Source organism: Eublepharis macularius, chromosome 6 (genome assembly GCF_028583425.1).
Source record: "Eublepharis macularius isolate TG4126 chromosome 6, MPM_Emac_v1.0, whole genome shotgun sequence".
Taxonomy (NCBI): domain Eukaryota; kingdom Metazoa; phylum Chordata; class Lepidosauria; order Squamata; family Eublepharidae; genus Eublepharis; species Eublepharis macularius.
The window spans coordinates 83,907,552-83,925,984 of NC_072795.1; the positions used below are offsets into that span (position 1 = coordinate 83,907,552).

General features: G+C 49.9%; 1 protein-coding gene across 1 annotated transcript in view; it reads left to right on the forward strand.

Annotated features, from left to right (window-relative positions):
- Window positions 1–6,731, forward strand: part of GRK5 (G protein-coupled receptor kinase 5) — a 252,430-nt gene extending 245,699 nt beyond the window's left edge. The window contains exon 16 of the mRNA XM_054983923.1: window positions 1,866–6,731. Within this exon, the coding sequence (XP_054839898.1) occupies window positions 1,866–1,964 (99 nt within the window). The 3' untranslated portion in view covers window positions 1,965–6,731. The remainder of the gene's footprint in view (window positions 1–1,865) is intronic.
- The last annotated feature ends 11,702 nt before the right edge of the window (window positions 6,732–18,433 follow it).

Here is an 18,433-nt window from a genome sequence, read left to right on the forward strand (position 1 = left end):
TTAATTAGAGATGGGCATGAACTGGAAAAAAACCCGAACCATGTGGTTTGTGGTTCGTTGCATTTCAACCACAAACTTTCGTTGCATTTCAACCACACAAACTTTCAACCACACAAACTTTCGTTGCATTTCAACCACAAACTTTCACAAACCTGCCCCAGTTTGCAAACTGATTCGTTTGGTTCATGAAAATGTCACTTCATGAACCTGCCCCGGTTCGCGAACTAGTTTGTTTGGTTCATGAAAATGTCACTTCCGGGTCAGCAGAAGATCTGTAGAAAGCCCATCCCCTGTTGCCTAGGAAACTGATTGATCGACGCCAGGCTGTCTGCAGTGACTAAACAAAAAACGAACCAGCCCAAAATTCGTGGCAGTTCATCAGAAAAGGGCTTTGATGAACTGCCAGTTTGCGAACCACAAACCAGCCTGGTTCATGCCGAACTTTGGTTCTGTTTTGGTTCGTGCCCATCTCTAGTGTTAATCTAAATTCTAAATGCTTTGGTAGTACTTTCTTGTCATAGAAGGACTTACTATTGTTAACCCCTGATTAATATATTCTGAAAAGGCAAGTTAGTTAATTTTTCTTTGGTGCCTATTTCAGTCTTAATTTATAGAATTTTGGAGGAAATGCATTTCTTACATCAGTATCTGTATTAAGATATGAGAATGATAGTTGGAAATGTCATCACATTTAGATGCATTTTTCCATAAATATACATTGGCACTTATTAAAAAATATATAAACTAATAAGCTCTCGAATGAGGTCCTTCAACTGATAATAAGAAGTGACAAATTTCCTCTCAGTGGAAAATCTCTATTCCTTATAATGCAACATCTTTTATTCTAGAAGCATCTACTACAGAAGATGTCCTACTTTTGCTTCATTCGTTTGTCAGATTCACATCCCTGAAAATGATCAGTAGATGGAGAATGTCTTACTCATTTTAATCAAACATCTCTTATTTTATAATGAAAAGCACCATGAGGGCTCTCGTTAACAGTATGGTTCTTAATCCTGTACTTCTGCATTCCCACCACCTCTCACCAGGCCAGCTGGGGGGAAAGGTGTGGAAATGCTGTGCAGGGGGGGAGCACACTTCTGCATGCTTCAGAGCACCCTTGCATCACACCAGGAATGATGTCATTCCCAGCACAGAAGCAATGGGTTGTGCCAGGGGTTCAGTTGACTCCAAATACTAAATTGGGGGGCAATTTGTAAAAAATTTTAAAAACTGGACCCTCATCACTGTCACTTCTGTGTTGCGAATGATGTCATTCAGGAGCAACATGGAAAGCTTTGGAGCACTCATGCACTGCACACATGCCTAAGGTAAGTGCTCCCCCATGCTACTCACCCCCACAACCCCTCCATCCCTCGCATTCACTCCTGGGGGACATGGCAACACTAGAGATAACAGTCATTCATATTGAGTAGATGAAACTGGTCATTATATGCAGCTGGGAGATTTATCCTATGATTTATCCTAAGCGAGTTTGTATTGAGGCAAGCTGTCAGGACCAGGCAGATACAGGATGTTCTGATAGAAAAGGGGAAGAGAAGAGAGATTTAAGACAGGGATGTTACAGGGAATTATGTTGTTTGCCTATTTAGATTTACAGCCAAGCCTATTTCAGAAGCTCAGGGCAGGTAACAAAAGAATGAACTGAATATAAATAATTACATTTTAAAACATTCACTGGGTTCCTTTCCCGTCATCTCAGGTTAGTAGAGACATTTCGCCTTTCTGTATCTGTTCTTATTATGTGGACTTTTTGATCCAATTCCGGAATAAGTGAATTAGATATACAGATGTGGAATATTGTAGAAATCTAATTATTTTAAAAATATTTTTTACTCCTTTAGCACCAGAACAATTCCAAGAGTTCTCCAAATTCAAAGGCCAGTTTAAATCATCATATAAATTCCAACCATGTAAGTTCAAATTCCACTGGAAGCAGCTAGTTCTACCTGTTCTTTTGTGAACCTTCTTGTCACATCCTTCCACTATATCGTATGGAGCTTCAAGGATGAGAGAGCATCCATCATTGAACTAGAAGATCAACAGTCTCCTACTGTGGGAGAAAGTTCTCCTCTGTCTTTCCAGCGGAGCCTCCCATTTAAGAAGAAATTTTCTCTCAGGTCTATTTTAGAGGTGGCACTCGAGGTTATGGGACTCAACGTTGTCGCTGAAGGACATTGCAATAGAAACCAGAGTATGACAACTTGCACGTATTTAAAATAGCATCATACCTAGAACTGAATTTTGTCATTATTTTTAAAGAAAAAGTTTTGTAAATTTCTCTATTGTCTTAGTTTACATTTTGTACATTTGTATTTAAATGAAAGTCGGACTTGGGGATGTATATTTTCTGAGCAGCAGCTTGTAAAGCCATGTGTTTTAAGACTTTTTTTAAGAGAAAAAGGTGACTCAAGACTTCCAGAGCCTCAAAATTATATTTCTTTTTCCAAATGTAGAAAATTATTCATGTTTTACTTTTCCACCTTGGTTCTGTTGACATGAATTTTTTATAGTATATTTCATCTTTTCCATTTGTCTATTTGGTTTACAGCAACACTGCAGACAAGTGTCTTCCCTTTGTTTCATTAAAAGTCTTGCTTTTAAATGCAGTCAAGGTTCACCATCTCCCAGGCCAATATACTCTGTCTGAGGTTCATGATGTCATGGGACCAATGCTGTTGGTATTTGCACTTTTTGTAGTTAGGCTGTCATGTTGCTAGAAAGTCAACCTTCCCCACTCAAGTTGCCAGCATTTATATTATTATTGCTAAGGAGGTGAAGAACAAATGTTTATGATTGCAAGCACAGAAAACTGCTAGCCCCTCTGCTCTTTACATATGAAGCTTCATCTTTGCAGCTTTCGTCAGAAAGGTGCCAGGAGGCTGGTTTGACAGCTTCATTGCTGAAACTTTGATTTCAACTTTGGTTTGGTTTTACAAAGCCATTTGGAGTGGGTTTTGGATATACGCTATATGTGCTGCAACACTTAATTGATTCCTGGGTTCCCATTGCACTGCTCTACAGTTCCTGATGTTACCCACCCATCCGCTCTCCACACTGTAAACTGGGCCAGGAGCAGGATGTGAACAGTTAGTGTGATCCTTGGTCTAGAAGTTGCTCCATATCATATCAGCTATCGCAAAAGCACCTTTTTCTTCTTCTGAAGTGATTAAGTGGTGGAAGTCAAGAGAGTGCAGAACTATAAAGCTCAGCTCTTAATTACAGCTTCCCCACATACAGTATTTCTTTCCTATTCCATTCCCAATTTACCAGGAACTTCCAGAGATGGAAAATATACCTGTATTGTGCATCCATGCCAAATGCCTTGGAAAAATTACCTTTAACCATTATGATTATTTCTTTTGAGAAATTAGGCCAGCTTATAAAACTCTCTCTGGTTAATGAGGTATGACTAAGTCACACTGATTACCTTTACTTTGATAAAATGACTAAAACTTTTGACATTAGCATACCGAGGAATTAATAACATGTTCATGCGGATAGTCATAAATAACCTTGGTCTCTTGAAGAAGGGAGGAAGAGTTGATCATTTTTGCAGCTTTCTTGTGGATGAACATCTATCCGTGCAGTTTTAATAGTTAAATTCTTAAAGAGAATAATATTAAGCAGTAAATAATATTTTTTTCTATTACACAGTTCTACAGCCTGTACCTGGAAGAGCCTTAAACGGCTGTGATGTGTAGCAACATCTGTCCTGACATTATCATGTAACTTTCTCCTTGAATGGAAGCCAATGATTTGGTATACAAATGCATAAATTGGTAACATAATAATGGTCAGGACAGGCCTACAATGGAAAAAGGAAGAACTCATCACATAGATGTCAATTTCATTTCCAGCCTCATGTCTTTCATAATGGCTGGTTGCATAGTTGGGAAGTAAAATTACTCTCAGTAGAGTGAATCTGTGTCCATTATGACGTTTTAAAAGTACAGGATTCCCTCCCCCACCCCTCCCAAAATACTGTTGTGCTAGTCTGGATATTCTGGAGCCAGACCTAATTTGTTTTATTATCCTATATGCATATTTCAAAGCCATCTTGGCTACCAACTTTGCATGCAGAAGGCTGTAGGTTCAGCTGTTGCATCTCCAACTTTAAAAGCATTTCAGTTACCAGGTGTTACAAAAGTTCTTTCTCCATCTGAAACGCTGGGAAGAGTCTGCCAGTCAGCATAAACCATACTGAACTAGCTGGACCAACTGTCTTACTTGGTATAAGACAGCTTCATATGTTTTGTGTGTAAGAAGGATGCCATGATGATCACTTCAGGTGCATGCTCCAAATAAAGTGTCATTTTTGTGCAAGAGATCTTCAGGATGTGATTATAACAAGTGATTCTAATTGGATTGCCATCCCCAAATTCCTTTGGTAGATTATGTGCAAGCATTATAGCTTCACTTGATACAAATGGGTATATATCCGTTTAAGATGTTGATTCATGAAATTAAAGCAGTGAAAGAGAAAAGGAGGGGTCACTTGTAACAACGGATGTTTACAGGGTCTCCTAGTGAAGGAACGTACCACTGGTGTTCCTCTCTTACTTGCCACTCACCCACCCCCAAATAATCTAGACTAAACTATGACCTCTTTGATCTTTGATCTCCACCTGTTTTTCCTCTGCTGTATACTACTACTTGAAGGCTTCCATACCTGACCCACCAGAGGTAGAGCCCTTTTTAAAGAAAATCCCAAAGGTGTGGATTTTCCTTAATCCTGCCCACTGTTCTTTCACCAATGCTTGCAACTTCTTTTTTGAGAAGTAACCAAGACAAGCTATAGCAATAAGAACACAACTTAGTACCATTGTACAGAATATATTGTCCTTTTAATAAAGAACTAAAGGAAGAATCTCATGACTTGCTATATGTTACAAGGCCCTTAAACTGGAAATCAGGTATTCTTCCTCTGCAAATGTTCATGAATATAATTTTAATTGTATGTTCCATATTCATATAAGGAATCCTGGGAGTCTGAGCTGCACCTCTCGCTTGAGTTTCTGTCTTTGATCAAATCAGTTATTTTGTGATTGTCCAAGTTTATATCTGCTTGGAGATAAAAAACCTTAATTGCAAGGAAGCTACCAAGTGAAAAAATGTGGAATTCAATGGGACAAAACCTGTATGAATGAAATCAAATTGTTTTTTTTCACTATCTTGCTGAAGCAGTCCAGTTGTGCACTCTTAGAACCTCAGTGAGTTACCTCATGAAGAAAGGATGGGGCTTTACATTTCACAGTTCCTGCAGAGGTGCTATGATGTATGTTCAAGTGTTGCTGGAGTATAACAGCAGTAGCTTTGTAAGCCTTTTGCCTTGTTAATATTAAAACTAATTGGTATGGGGGGATTAAAATGGTATCCACCCATATTTATTCTGATTGCAGTGACAAATAACTCAGTGGCTCCATTCCAGAGACCCTTGCACCAAGGAACAGACTGTTGTATGTGCAATGTTCTCTCCCTCTCATAGTTAGTATGGTTAGTATTATCATGCATGTTTTGGAGGGAGGGGAGGAGGGAAACAGATGATGATTTTCTCTTTTCATCATGAATATCCTCCTACGTTTCTCTGAAGCTGAGTAAAACTGAAATCCTGTAACTCCAGTCAGACTAACAAAATTTAGAAGAAGTGTTGGTGAATCAGAGCTTGCATCATCAGATGAAGCAGAGTGTCAGAAGTTTTAAGGATTTCAGAAAAGAATCGTAGATGCTCTGCTTCAACAAAATTTGCCCAGTGCTGTTAGAGAAAATGAGAACAACAGGGTGCATGGTAGCACCCTCTATTGCTCCTTTGCACATACATGATCCAATGCAATAGGGCAAGACATGCAGAAGCCTGTTTGCACAAGCAGAATTGCCTCTGCTGTGTTGGGAGTAACCAAGTGTAGAAAAATCCCTAGCTACACTACATACATATTTGAAACAGGGTGACACTTGATTGCTGAACTTTAGGAATATACTTTAGCATATCTAGTGCCATGTGTTTAAAAATCAAAGAATGCCAAAAAAAAAATCAAGATTCTCTATCCTTCTACAGCAACAACAAAATGTTGTCAGAAAGATAGGGGAAGGTACTTCTCGTTTCTGTTCTTGCTTGCCATATATGAATCCTTGAATTATTTTACTCCTACCAAGGAAGTTAATGAATAAAACTCCACAGCTGCATTTTCAAAACCTTAATGACACCATAATGTAGTTGACCATAGCAGATTATTGATTAAATTGGTAGACAAACATCCACATTAGGACTAGACTTTATCACTGACTTCAAAATAATCTCATTTGCTAATCACACAATTATATCACGGATCCTGTTCAAAACACGTATTCGGGAGTCAACGAGTTCAAGAATTTCTTATACTCTCTGTAAAAGAAACAGAAACTTCTATAATAATTCTTTTCATAATAAAATTATACATTTATAATAAATGGAACCAAGTGTTCTGAACTAGAAAAATTAGTGGCTGTTGGTATTGTAAAATAATAATGATGATAATAACAATAATAATAGAATCCAAAGGGTTTTTCATTTTGTTTTATTTTTACGGGAGTTTCTTACATTGTAGAATGAGAATTGTTTTCATTTTGAGGTTGTTACAATAATTGCTTCTGTGTTTTTTGGCTGCTTGAATTCTTCGTACATGTCTAATAATATTGCAGTGCTGCTGTATCTAGATCAAACCACTGTTTTGTTTTCCTTTGGGGGATTTTTTTTAGAAAAATAAATTCCTTTATTTAAGTATATACAAAGTTTTCATTCTACTCCATTTCTTCTAGCAGTTCTCTTGCCTGTTATGTGCTCATAAACAGAGCTTGACCCTTTCCTCAAAATTTTGCTGTATCATCTACAGGCACAATCTAGCCTCTGTGAATCACTTTTTAACTTTTGCTGAAGCGAATCTCTCCAAAGATATCAGTGGCCTTTAATTCTTGTGTTTCTTGCTTGAATCATGTCCTCTGGGGGCAAATTAGGATCAAACTACATGTTGGGGATCTGAGGATGGATCCTCTGATATGTAATTTTGCACATAGGGACCCACATCCTCTTTTCCCCAATCAAAACTAGCCTCCCATAGACAGCTTTTGGTCCTTGCAGGGAAATAAGGCAGGTGTCACCATTTTCCTCATCTTTTTTCTCTGCCAGGGTTAAAACCAGTGGGTGGGGGACAGGCAGTCAGGAATTGTTACAGGGCAGAAGTGCTAAAAATCTCCCTTTCTCAGTATCGCAACTGATAGCGGTGAGGGGTACTGCTGTTTTTAAGCTTGGTCCTTGGAAGATTCAGTTACTGATCCCCAACAGCCTGTGATTTTTAGTCCGTACTTTCCCAAGCATATTATGCCTGTGTATTCTATTCTCTATGATGACAAGTAACAGAACGTTGCACAAATCACTTTCCCAACCATTGTCTTATGATTCATTGTCTATCAATTTTCACTTTTGACTGCAGGAAGTACACAGGTCCCCCCCCCATCCCTTCATATTCTGTACATTTTAAAATAGGTTTGGCTTCTTTATGATCAGGAGTAAAAGTATTAGTGTAATTACTATATTTTTTTGTTCTTCTGTTGGTTTAAATGAGAATACGTTTCTAGCTATAACTCTACCCCTTTGGCACCCAATTTGGAGCAGTTAAAAGGAAGCTGAAAGGAAACACATGAGAATCAGATCCCAAGAGGATTCTCCAGGTTAGAGAAGGTGCTGCCAAGTCTGAAAAAATGTCTGCATAGTAGGAAGCCATAAAAAGCAAAAAAGCTTTTTAAAAGTGGAAGGTTTTCCCCAATGAAGTGAACAGAAAGGATCACAATGTCCAGTGTAAGAAGTGTGTGAAAAGAAAATTTGAGGAGCAAATTGCAAAAAGCATCAGGACAAACTCTAAGCAGTTGGGCCTTTGGATGACCCAAGAATAAAATTGCTAAAGAAATATGTGGAGATGGCAAAGAAATGAAATTAATTGTTTGCATCTCTGTTCACTTCAAGTGTGGGACATCTATCTAGACCACACCATTATTTTCAGGAAAGGGGTCTGAAGAACTGAATAAATTGAGGTGACGAGACATGAAATTGAGGTGACGAGACATGAAATTCTAGACCTATTAGGGAAAGTAATAATCAGTAAGTTCCCAGGTCATGATGGCATACATCCAAGAGTTCTTAGGGAACTCTTGTGTGAAATTGTTTATCTACTAATATGTATATGTAATTTATCACTAAAAACAGCCATTGAACCAAAAGACTGAAGAGTAGCAAATGTTACACCAATTTTTAAAAAAGGGTCCAGAGGGGACAAGAAGTTACAAGCCTGTTAGCCTTATGTCTGTCCCAGGCAAATTAGTAGAAACTATAATCAAAAACAGCATTATTACACACACACAGGAACAAAGCCTGCTGAGGGAAGATCTGCAAAGGGAAGTCCTGCTTCATCAACCTTGTGTTCTTTGAGAAAGTGAACAAACATGTAGATAATGGTGACCTCACAGACATCATATACTTGGATTTTCAAAAGGCTTTTGTCATCACCCAAGACTCCTGAGTAAGCTTAGCAGTCATGGGATAAGAGGATGGGTCCTCTTATGGATTAAAAATTGGAAAAAAATAGGCAGCAAATAGTAGAAATAAATGGACTGGGATTGGTATTGGGGCCAGTGCTATTTAATTTGTTCATAAGTGATCTGGGACTGGTAGTGAGTAGTGTAGTGGCCACATTTGCAGATGACACCAAATTATACAGGATGGTGAAACCAAGGCTGACTGTGAAGAGCTCAGGAGAATCTCCACAGATCAGGAAAGTGGACAACAAGATGGCATATGAAGTTCAGTGTAGCTAAGTCTAAGAGCCGAAACAGACGTGACGCATTTCACGTGCCGTCCACGCGATTGCACTTACACGTGTCTCCAGCGGGTTTTGCTGTTCACGTGCTGCCAGTGTGTTTCGGAACCCCCCCTACACGCGTTCGCGGTCGACCGTCCACGGGTTCTCGGCTGTACTTCTGTGACGCGCTTCCCTTGGCGCATGCTCACAGGAAAATGGCCGAGAAATAGGCCATCAGTTGCTGCACCTGAAGTGGCCGGCAGGTGGCGTCATGCATTGATCGTCACTATAAGTTGGCATCGCGTCATAGCACTCTATGCGCGCTGTCCGGGTTTGCCGACGCTTGTTGGGGTTTGCTGAAAGGGCTGTTCGAAGTGACGCGGGGTGCCAGCCCCAAGAGCAGCGGGCAGGTCCTGCACCCGGCATGACCGTTGCCTATATTTTCCCTTAACCTTTGTTGCATGCAGAATGCACACTACACAGTTTGTTTAAAAAGCTTTATTGTTTTCTCTTAAAAGATTGCATTCATTTTAAAAAACTCCAAACTTTTTGTGTGCCACTCTGGGCCTTGCAAGGGTCAACCCAGCTTCTTCGCAGGCCTTGTCTTGTTAGATTGTCTCTGGTAGAGCCCGCCACACGCTGACTGGCCGCATGTGTGCAGGACCCACGGCTGTGCAGACACCTGTCGGCGTCTCTGGCCTGAAGCACTGGGCTCCCCGGTCCTGTGCCCGCCGATTCTGTTACGTCTTGAGGGCCGGCTCCCCGCCTGCATGTCCGCCCAATGAACATTTTGCTGACATTCAATTCCCTGGATGGTCCAATCCACCTTTCTTTGTGGTGGGGGCGGATCTTGGGGTTGCCGAATCGGGGCGCCTCGTGATGATTGACGTGTTCCGCATCCCCTCGGGGTGCGTGGAGTGTGGCTGTGGACCGTTCGCCGAGGGGATATAACAGTCCTTCCAGACGCGAGCGCGCCGCACAGCGTGGAGCGATGCCGCCTCGTGTCCGAGCGCGCAGCCCCTGGCGTCGGTTCGAGGTCCACATGCTGCTCTCAGCGATCCTGCGCATGGGCTACGCGGGGGAGCTAATGCGCGGGGCGCGGGCACGTGCACCGCACGCCTGGGAGGCGCTCTCCCGCGGCCTGGCGGTGTCGGGCGTCGCACGCTCGCCACAGGAATGCCGTGGGAAGTTCCGCCAGCTCCGGGACCGCTTCCTGCGCTGGCGCCAGGGGGGTCAGCTCCGACCACCGCCACACCACCGCGCAATGGAGCGCCTTCAGGAGGAGTCTGAACGGTTGGCGGCGGCGGGCCAGCAGCCGAGAGGTGAGCAGCTTTTCCGCTTTGCGCGCTTTGCGCCGGCCCTGACTTTATTCGCACGCCCCCTTTGCCGGTGGGGGACAAAAAAGAGCGCGGTGCGCCTGCTTGGCGGGCCAGGGGAGCGCGGCGCTGGAGCTCTGTGTCTTGACTGTTTGCTCTTCTGCAGGGGAGGAGCACGGGGCAGAGATCATATCCGTGACCAGTGGAGAGGAGGCGGAGGAGGTGCCGGGCGCGGTTGTCCTCCGTGCGCCGCCATCATCGCCCACCGGAGTGGTGGCGGATACCCCGATCCGCCCTGAGTCCGCCACAACCATGGAGCCAGGTGGGTCTGCAGGTGTGACACGGATGTGCGGATGAGGGCGGGGGAGGGCTCCCCCCTGCCGCGGCCAGGGCGCTTGATGGGCCTGGCGTTGGCAGAAGTGAATTTTTTGCCCGCCCTTGAAATCCCTGAACACATAACGTTTTGTAACGGCACAGACTCATCCGGTTCCAGCGCGGGGACTTCGCGGGATGAGGGGCGCAGGGCAGAGCTGGAGCGGGAGGATGTGCCCATAACAGTGCGTGGGCAGGTCGCGGTGGAGGCCTGCCTCAGAGTGTGTAAGTGGGGTGCCATTTCTGCTTCGAGAGGCGGGTGGGCCATCAGGGTTTTGAGCCACTGGCGACGGCGAAGATCTGTGGCTATGTGGTGGCCGCGGTATTGATCGCCGTGCCGGCAAGATCCATTGTCCTATGTTTCCCCAATGGAGACAGGTGGGGGGGAAGGGAACCCATTACTGGAGATGGGGTGAGATGGCGGGTGCGTGGCTCTCATTGTGCTCTCTCCTGCAGTGAACCGAACCGAGGCGGCGGTGACCAGGATGGCGGAGGAGATCACGACGATTGGTCAAGCGGTCCAGGACATGCGCCGGGACATGGCCACACTGCTGGGGAGGGGGGGGGGCGGGTGACGGTGCACACTCATAAAGAGAGCCTGCTGTGATTGGGGTTTGTTCAAGGTTCTTTTGTAAATAAAAGTTTCTTGTTTCCCTGTTTACAGTCGTTTCGTGAGGAGACACCCCCCACCCCCCACCTCCAGGGGCCACACTACCCTGCGCGTGCCTGGACATGTCCCAAGCTGAGAGGGACAAGGGGCTGGGGAAGCCTTCAGGTGGCTCTTGCCAGGCAGAGGGGGCACACATGGCACCCATCTTTGGCATGCAGGCTTGCAAAACTTCTCCTTTGAGGCCTACTGGGTGGGTGCCTGGCGTGGGACGGGCGAGAAGCGTGCCTGGACATGTCCCAAGCTGAGAGGGACAAGGGGCTGGGGAAGCCTTCAGGTGGCTCTTGCCAGGCAGAGGGGGCACACATAGCACCCATCTTTGGCATGCAGGCCTGCAAAACTTCTCCTTTGAGGCCTACTGGGTGGGTGCCTGGCGTGGGATGGGCGAGAAGCGTGCCTGGACATGTCCCAAGCTGAGAAGGACAAGGGGCTGGGGAAGCCTTCAGGTGGCTCTTGCCAGGCAGAGGGGGCACACATAGCACCCACCTTTGGCATGCAGGCTTGCAAAACTTCTCCTTTGAGGCCTACTGGCTCTTGCCAGGCAGAGGGGGCACACATAGCACCCATCTTTGGCATGCAGGCTTGCAAAACTTCTCCTTTGAGGCCTACTGGCTCTTGCCAGGCAGAGGGGGCACACATAGCACCCATCTTTGGCATGCAGGCTTGCAAAACTTCTCCTTTGAGGCCTACTGGGTGGGTGCCTGGCGTAGGACGGGCGAGAAGCGTGCCTGGACATGTCCCAAGCTGAGAGGGACAAGGGGCTGGGGAAGCCTTCAGGTGGCTCTTGCCAGGCAGAGGGGGCACACATAGCACCCATCTTTGGCATGCAGGCTTGCAAAACTTCTCCTTTGAGGCCTACTGGCTCTTGCCAGGCAGAGGGGGCACACATAGCACCCATCTTTGGCATGCAGGCTTGCAAAACTTCTCCTTTGAGGCCTACTGGCTCTTGCCAGGCAGAGGGGGCACACATAGCACCCATCTTTGGCATGCAGGCTTGCAAAACTTCTCCTTTGAGGCCTACTGGGTGGGTGCCTGGCTTAGGACGGGCGAGAAGCGTGCCTGGACATGTCCAAAGCTGAGAGGGACAAGGGGCTGGGGAAGCCTTCAGGTGGCTCTTGCCAGGCAGAGGGGGCACACATGGCACCCATCTTTGGCATGCAGGCTTGCAAAACTTCTCCTTTGAGGCCTACTGGCTCTTGCCAGGCAGAGGGGGCACACATAGCACCCATCTTTGGCATGCAGGCTTGCAAAACTTCTCCTTTGAGGCCTACTGGGTGGGTGCCTGGCTTAGGACGGGCGAGAAGCGTGCCTGGACATGTCCCAAGCTGAGAGGGACAAGGGGCTGGGGAAGCCTTCAGGTGGCTCTTGCCAGGCAGAGGGGGCACACATAGCACCCATCTTTGGCATGCAGGCCTGCAAAACTTCTCCTTTGAGGCCTACTGGGTGGGTGCCTGGCGTGGGACGGGCGAGAAGCGTGCCTGGACATGTCCCAAGCTGAGAGGGACAAGGGGCTGGGGAAGCCTTCAGGTGGCTCTTGCCAGGCAGAGGGGGCACACATAGCACCCATCTTTGGCATGCAGGCCTGCAAAACTTCTCCTTTGAGGCCTACTGGCTCTTGCCAGGCAGAGGGGGCACACATAGCACCCATCTTTGGCATGCAGGCTTGCAAAACTTCTCCTTTGAGGCCTACTGGCTCTTGCCAGGCAGAGGGGGCACACATAGCACCCATCTTTGGCATGCAGGCTTGCAAAACTTCTCCTTTGAGGCCTACTGGGTGGGTGCCTGGCGTAGGACGGGCGAGAAGCGTGCCTGGACATGTCCCAAGCTGAGAGGGACAAGGGGCTGGGGAAGCCTTCAGGTGGCTCTTGCCAGGCAGAGGGGGCACACATAGCACCCATCTTTGGCATGCAGGCTTGCAAAACTTCTCCTTTGAGGCCTACTGGCTCTTGCCAGGCAGAGGGGGCACACATAGCACCCATCTTTGGCATGCAGGCTTGCAAAACTTCTCCTTTGAGGCCTACTGGCTCTTGCCAGGCAGAGGGGGCACACATAGCACCCATCTTTGGCATGCAGGCTTGCAAAACTTCTCCTTTGAGGCCTACTGGGTGGGTGCCTGGCTTAGGACGGGCGAGAAGCGTGCCTGGACATGTCCCAAGCTGAGAGGGACAAGGGGCTGGGGAAGCCTTCAGGTGGCTCTTGCCAGGCAGAGGGGGCACACATGGCACCCATCTTTGGCATGCAGGCTTGCAAAACTTCTCCTTTGAGGCCTACTGGCTCTTGCCAGGCAGAGGGGGCACACATAGCACCCATCTTTGGCATGCAGGCTTGCAAAACTTCTCCTTTGAGGCCTACTGGCTCTTGCCAGGCAGAGGGGGCACACATAGCACCCATCTTTGGCATGCAGGCTTGCAAAACTTCTCCTTTGAGGCCTACTGGGTGGGTGCCTGGCTTAGGACGGGCGAGAAGCGTGCCTGGACATGTCCAAAGCTGAGAGGGACAAGGGGCTGGGGAAGCCTTCAGGTGGCTCTTGCCAGGCAGAGGGGGCACACATGGCACCCATCTTTGGCATGCAGGCTTGCAAAACTTCTCCTTTGAGGCCTACTGGGTGGGTGCCTGGCGTAGGACGGGCGAGAAGCGTGCCTGGACATGTCCCAAGCTGAGAGGGACAAGGGGCTGGGGAAGCCTTCAGGTGGCTCTTGCCAGGCAGAGGGGGCACACATAGCACCCATCTTTGGCATGCAGGCTTGCAAAACTTCTCCTTTGAGGCCTACTGGCTCTTGCCAGGCAGAGGGGGCACACATAGCACCCATCTTTGGCATGCAGGCTTGCAAAACTTCTCCTTTGAGGCCTACTGGCTCTTGCCAGGCAGAGGGGGCACACATAGCACCCATCTTTGGCATGCAGGCTTGCAAAACTTCTCCTTTGAGGCCTACTGGGTGGGTGCCTGGCTTAGGACGGGCGAGAAGCGTGCCTGGACATGTCCCAAGCTGAGAGGGACAAGGGGCTGGGGAAGCCTTCAGGTGGCTCTTGCCAGGCAGAGGGGGCACACATAGCACCCATCTTTGGCATGCAGGCTTGCAAAACTTCTCCTTTGAGGCCTACTGGCTCTTGCCAGGCAGAGGGGGCACACATAGCACCCATCTTTGGCATGCAGGCTTGCAAAACTTCTCCTTTGAGGCCTACTGGGTGGGTGCCTGGCTTAGGACGGGCGAGAAGCGTGCCTGGACATGTCCAAAGCTGAGAGGGACAAGGGGCTGGGGAAGCCTTCAGGTGGCTCTTGCCAGGCAGAGGGGGCACACATGGCACCCATCTTTGGCATGCAGGCTTGCAAAACTTCTCCTTTGAGGCCTACTGGGTGGGTGCCTGGCGTAGGACGGGCGAGAAGCGTGCCTGGACATGTCCCAAGCTGAGAGGGACAAGGGGCTGGGGAAGCCTTCAGGTGGCTCTTGCCAGGCAGAGGGGGCACACATAGCACCCATCTTTGGCATGCAGGCTTGCAAAACTTCTCCTTTGAGGCCTACTGGCTCTTGCCAGGCAGAGGGGGCACACATAGCACCCATCTTTGGCATGCAGGCTTGCAAAACTTCTCCTTTGAGGCCTACTGGGTGGGTGCCTGGCTTAGGACGGGCGAGAAGCGTGCCTGGACATGTCCCAAGCTGAGAGGGACAAGGGGCTGGGGAAGCCTTCAGGTGGCTCTTGCCAGGCAGAGGGGGCACACATAGCACCCATCTTTGGCATGCAGGCTTGCAAAACTTCTCCTTTGGGGCCTACTGGCTCTTGCCAGGCAGAGGGGGCACACATAGCACCCATCTTTGGCATGCAGGCTTGCAAAACTTCTCCTTTGAGGCCTACTGGGTGGGTGCCTGGCGTAGGACGGGCGAGAAGCGTGCCTGGACATGTCCCAAGCTGAGAGGGACAAGGGGCTGGGGAAGCCTTCAGGTGGCTCTTGCCAGGCAGAGGGGGCACACATAGCACCCATCTTTGGCATGCAGGCTTGCAAAACTTCTCCTTTGGGGCCTACTGGCTCTTGCCAGGCAGAGGGGGCACACATAGCACCCATCTTTGGCATGCAGGCTTGCAAAACTTCTCCTTTGAGGCCTACTGGGTGGGTGCCTGGCTTAGGACGGGCGAGAAGCGTGCCTGGACATGTCCCAAGCTGAGAGGGACAAGGGGCTGGGGAAGCCTTCAGGTGGCTCTTGCCAGGCAGAGGGGGCACACATGGCACCCATCTTTGGCATGCAGGCTTGCAAAACTTCTCCTTTGAGGCCTACTGGCTCTTGCCAGGCAGAGGGGGCACACATAGCACCCATCTTTGGCATGCAGGCTTGCAAAACTTCTCCTTTGAGGCCTACTGGGTGGGTGCCTGGCTTAGGACGGGCGAGAAGCGTGCCTGGACATGTCCCAAGCTGAGAGGGACAAGGGGCTGGGGAAGCCTTCAGGTGGCTCTTGCCAGGCAGAGGGGGCACACATAGCACCCATCTTTGGCATGCAGGCCTGCAAAACTTCTCCTTTGAGGCCTACTGGGTGGGTGCCTGGCGTAGGACGGGCGAGAAGCGTGCCTGGACATGTCCCAAGCTGAGAGGGACAAGGGGCTGGGGAAGCCTTCAGGTGGCTCTTGCCAGGCAGAGGGGGCACACATAGCACCCATCTTTGGCATGCAGGCTTGCAAAACTTCTCCTTTGGGGCCTACTGGCTCTTGCCAGGCAGAGGGGGCACACATAGCTTACAAGCTTGCTCTTTTCTCCCCTAGGGCCAAGCTGGGCACCAGGGGGGGGCCTGGGTGGACCTCCGTCAGGAAAGGAGGGGCTCGTGGGACGCCTGTCGCCATGGGCGGGAGCATCGTGCGGAAAAGGACAAAATGCGCATGCGCGGTCGGTTGATCAGTACTCCAACCGCCCACGTATGCGCACACCGGGTTCGAACGCGGGGCGCCATAGGCAGTGGGCGAGCGCCGTGCGCACTGCCCGTGGGGCCCCGCTAAGGGTAGCTGGTGCTATTCGGGCTTATCTCTCGCCCTGTAAGGGGGGGCCGGCCTCGGCCAACAGAGACCCCGGGGAATGGGGGGGCGTGCCCTGGGGGGGAAAGGTCCAATCGGTTAGGGGGGGGAGGGTCTGCAAATCATTTGTTTGGATTGGCGGGAATTTGGGGGCGGGAATGAAGTGAACCAAAAATGTTTCCTGCAGCTTAAAAGTGGCAACCATTGGGCAATTAAACGGGAAAGGAGCCAATGGGCAATGAGCCCGAGGAAGCCATCACATCACCCCGTGATGGGGCTTTGGGGGGTCGGTGTGTGTGCTTGCTCTTTATTCTCCCAACCGCGTTCCCTCACTGGCCCGGGGGGGGGGGGCCGTCACGGTGCAGGGTGGCGACTGATAAAAGTGCACACGCGTGGATGACTGCTTGAATGTTGCGATCATCCACGTGTGTGCACTGCGGATTCGAACGCGGAGCACCGATGACAGTGAGCGGGCTACTTGTTCACTGGCCGCGGTGCCCCGCCAAGGGCAACGGGTCTATTCGGGCTTATGTCATGGCCGGGAAGGGGGGCGTTCCCTCGGCGAAGTAGGAAACATAACTTTACATGTATTGTTCTCTGATAAAATGGGCAGGGAATGGGGGGGGAGGGCGCGCTTCCTTGCAGAAGGAGGTGAGGCAGCGTAGTTTGGGGTGGGGCGAAGTGAATGTAAAAGGGAGGAAAGACTTTTTCCCCTTTACCAATCCCCAGAGTTTGCTAGAAAGACAAGCAAAGCGGTCGTGAAAGTTTCTTTATTCAGGAAAAAAAACATGGTGCGCTCAATTCAAGCAAACATTAGAAGTGCTGGAGCACAAGTCAACGAGGGTGGTGCTGGATAACAAGCAACCGCCCCACAGCCGCCACCGGTTAGAAACAAAAAGTAACCCCCTCAACATTGGGAGAACACATTAATAGGAATGCCCGATAAGACGATTAGACCCCGGTGCAGAGGGGCCTCATACACCCTACAGCCGGTAGCGTCGTGGTGGGCAGCGCTGCCTTTTTGCAAACAGGTAGCCCCTAGGAAGGGGTTCGGGGTCGGCCCGGACACGGAACCTCTTTGCACGTGGAGCGGGCGGCTCCGGCGGCCGGTTCTCATCTGCGGCGGGATCCGCCGTGGGAGCGTGGTCGGGAGCGTCGGCTGTGGGGGCGTCACCGTCTGCGGAGTCCCTGGGGCCGGCAGTGCTTGATGGTGGGGCAGCGGGGGCCTCAACCGCGGAGACCATCCTCTCCAGGAGGCGCACCATGTCGCGCATGCAGCTTTCTGCCGTGGCTGCTTGGCGCTCTGCCGCTTCGACCGCCCGGCTAAACAGTTCTTTTTGCTCGCCTCGGTCAGCAGCCTCACTCTGCCGCGCCTCCTTCTCCATTGCGCAGGAGTCGGTCAGCTCCGACGATATTTTCTCCACCGCACGCCGAGTCGCCTCCATGCACACGATCGCCTCGTTGCGCGGGCGCTCCCGGCGCCGAAGTCGGAGGTTCGACATTCGCTCCGCCGGAGACAGACGGCGTGTCCCGGCGGCCGTGGTGTCGGCTGGGTAGCGTGTAAAGAACGAGGGAGACGGTGTTAGATGGGGGCCTCCCTCCCGCGGGCACCCCGCATTCCCGACCGCACAACTGCCCACGGGACATTACTCACCGATGGTCTCTGCCGCGGAGTGGTCGCCGGCCGCTGCTGCCACAGATCGATCTGGGAGGCAATCGCCGGCGGGCTCCTCGAAGGTGTCCTCGGTGTCCTCCGTTCCAACGCCGGCCACATTGTCAGTACCCCCCTCCGGTTCCCCCTCAGTGGCTCTGGCCGAACGTCGACGCCGGTCAACGACGGTTGGGGGGACGCCAGTGCCCATCACCCGTGGCACCACCAGATCCTGCTCCAGACGCAGGAACCGGTTCAGTTCCTCAAAGAAGGGCCAAACCCTCCGCCCGTGTCCCGAACGACTGTTCCCGTCCACACACTCCTTGTAGCCCCTTCTCAGAGTCTTCGCCCGCTCACGACACTGCTCCCAGTCCCTGGGGAAACCCCTGGCCGCCATCTCGTTCGCGATCCACTGGAACTGGCTCACATTCCTGTAGCTTGCGGAAAGCCTGCTCTGCACAGCGTCGTCCCCCCAAATCTGGATGAGGGCTCTCGTTTCCTCGTCAGACCAGGGGGCGGCCTTTGCCTTCTTGCCTCGGGCCGCCGGGACCACCGAGAGTCCGGCACCGGTGCAGGACGTGG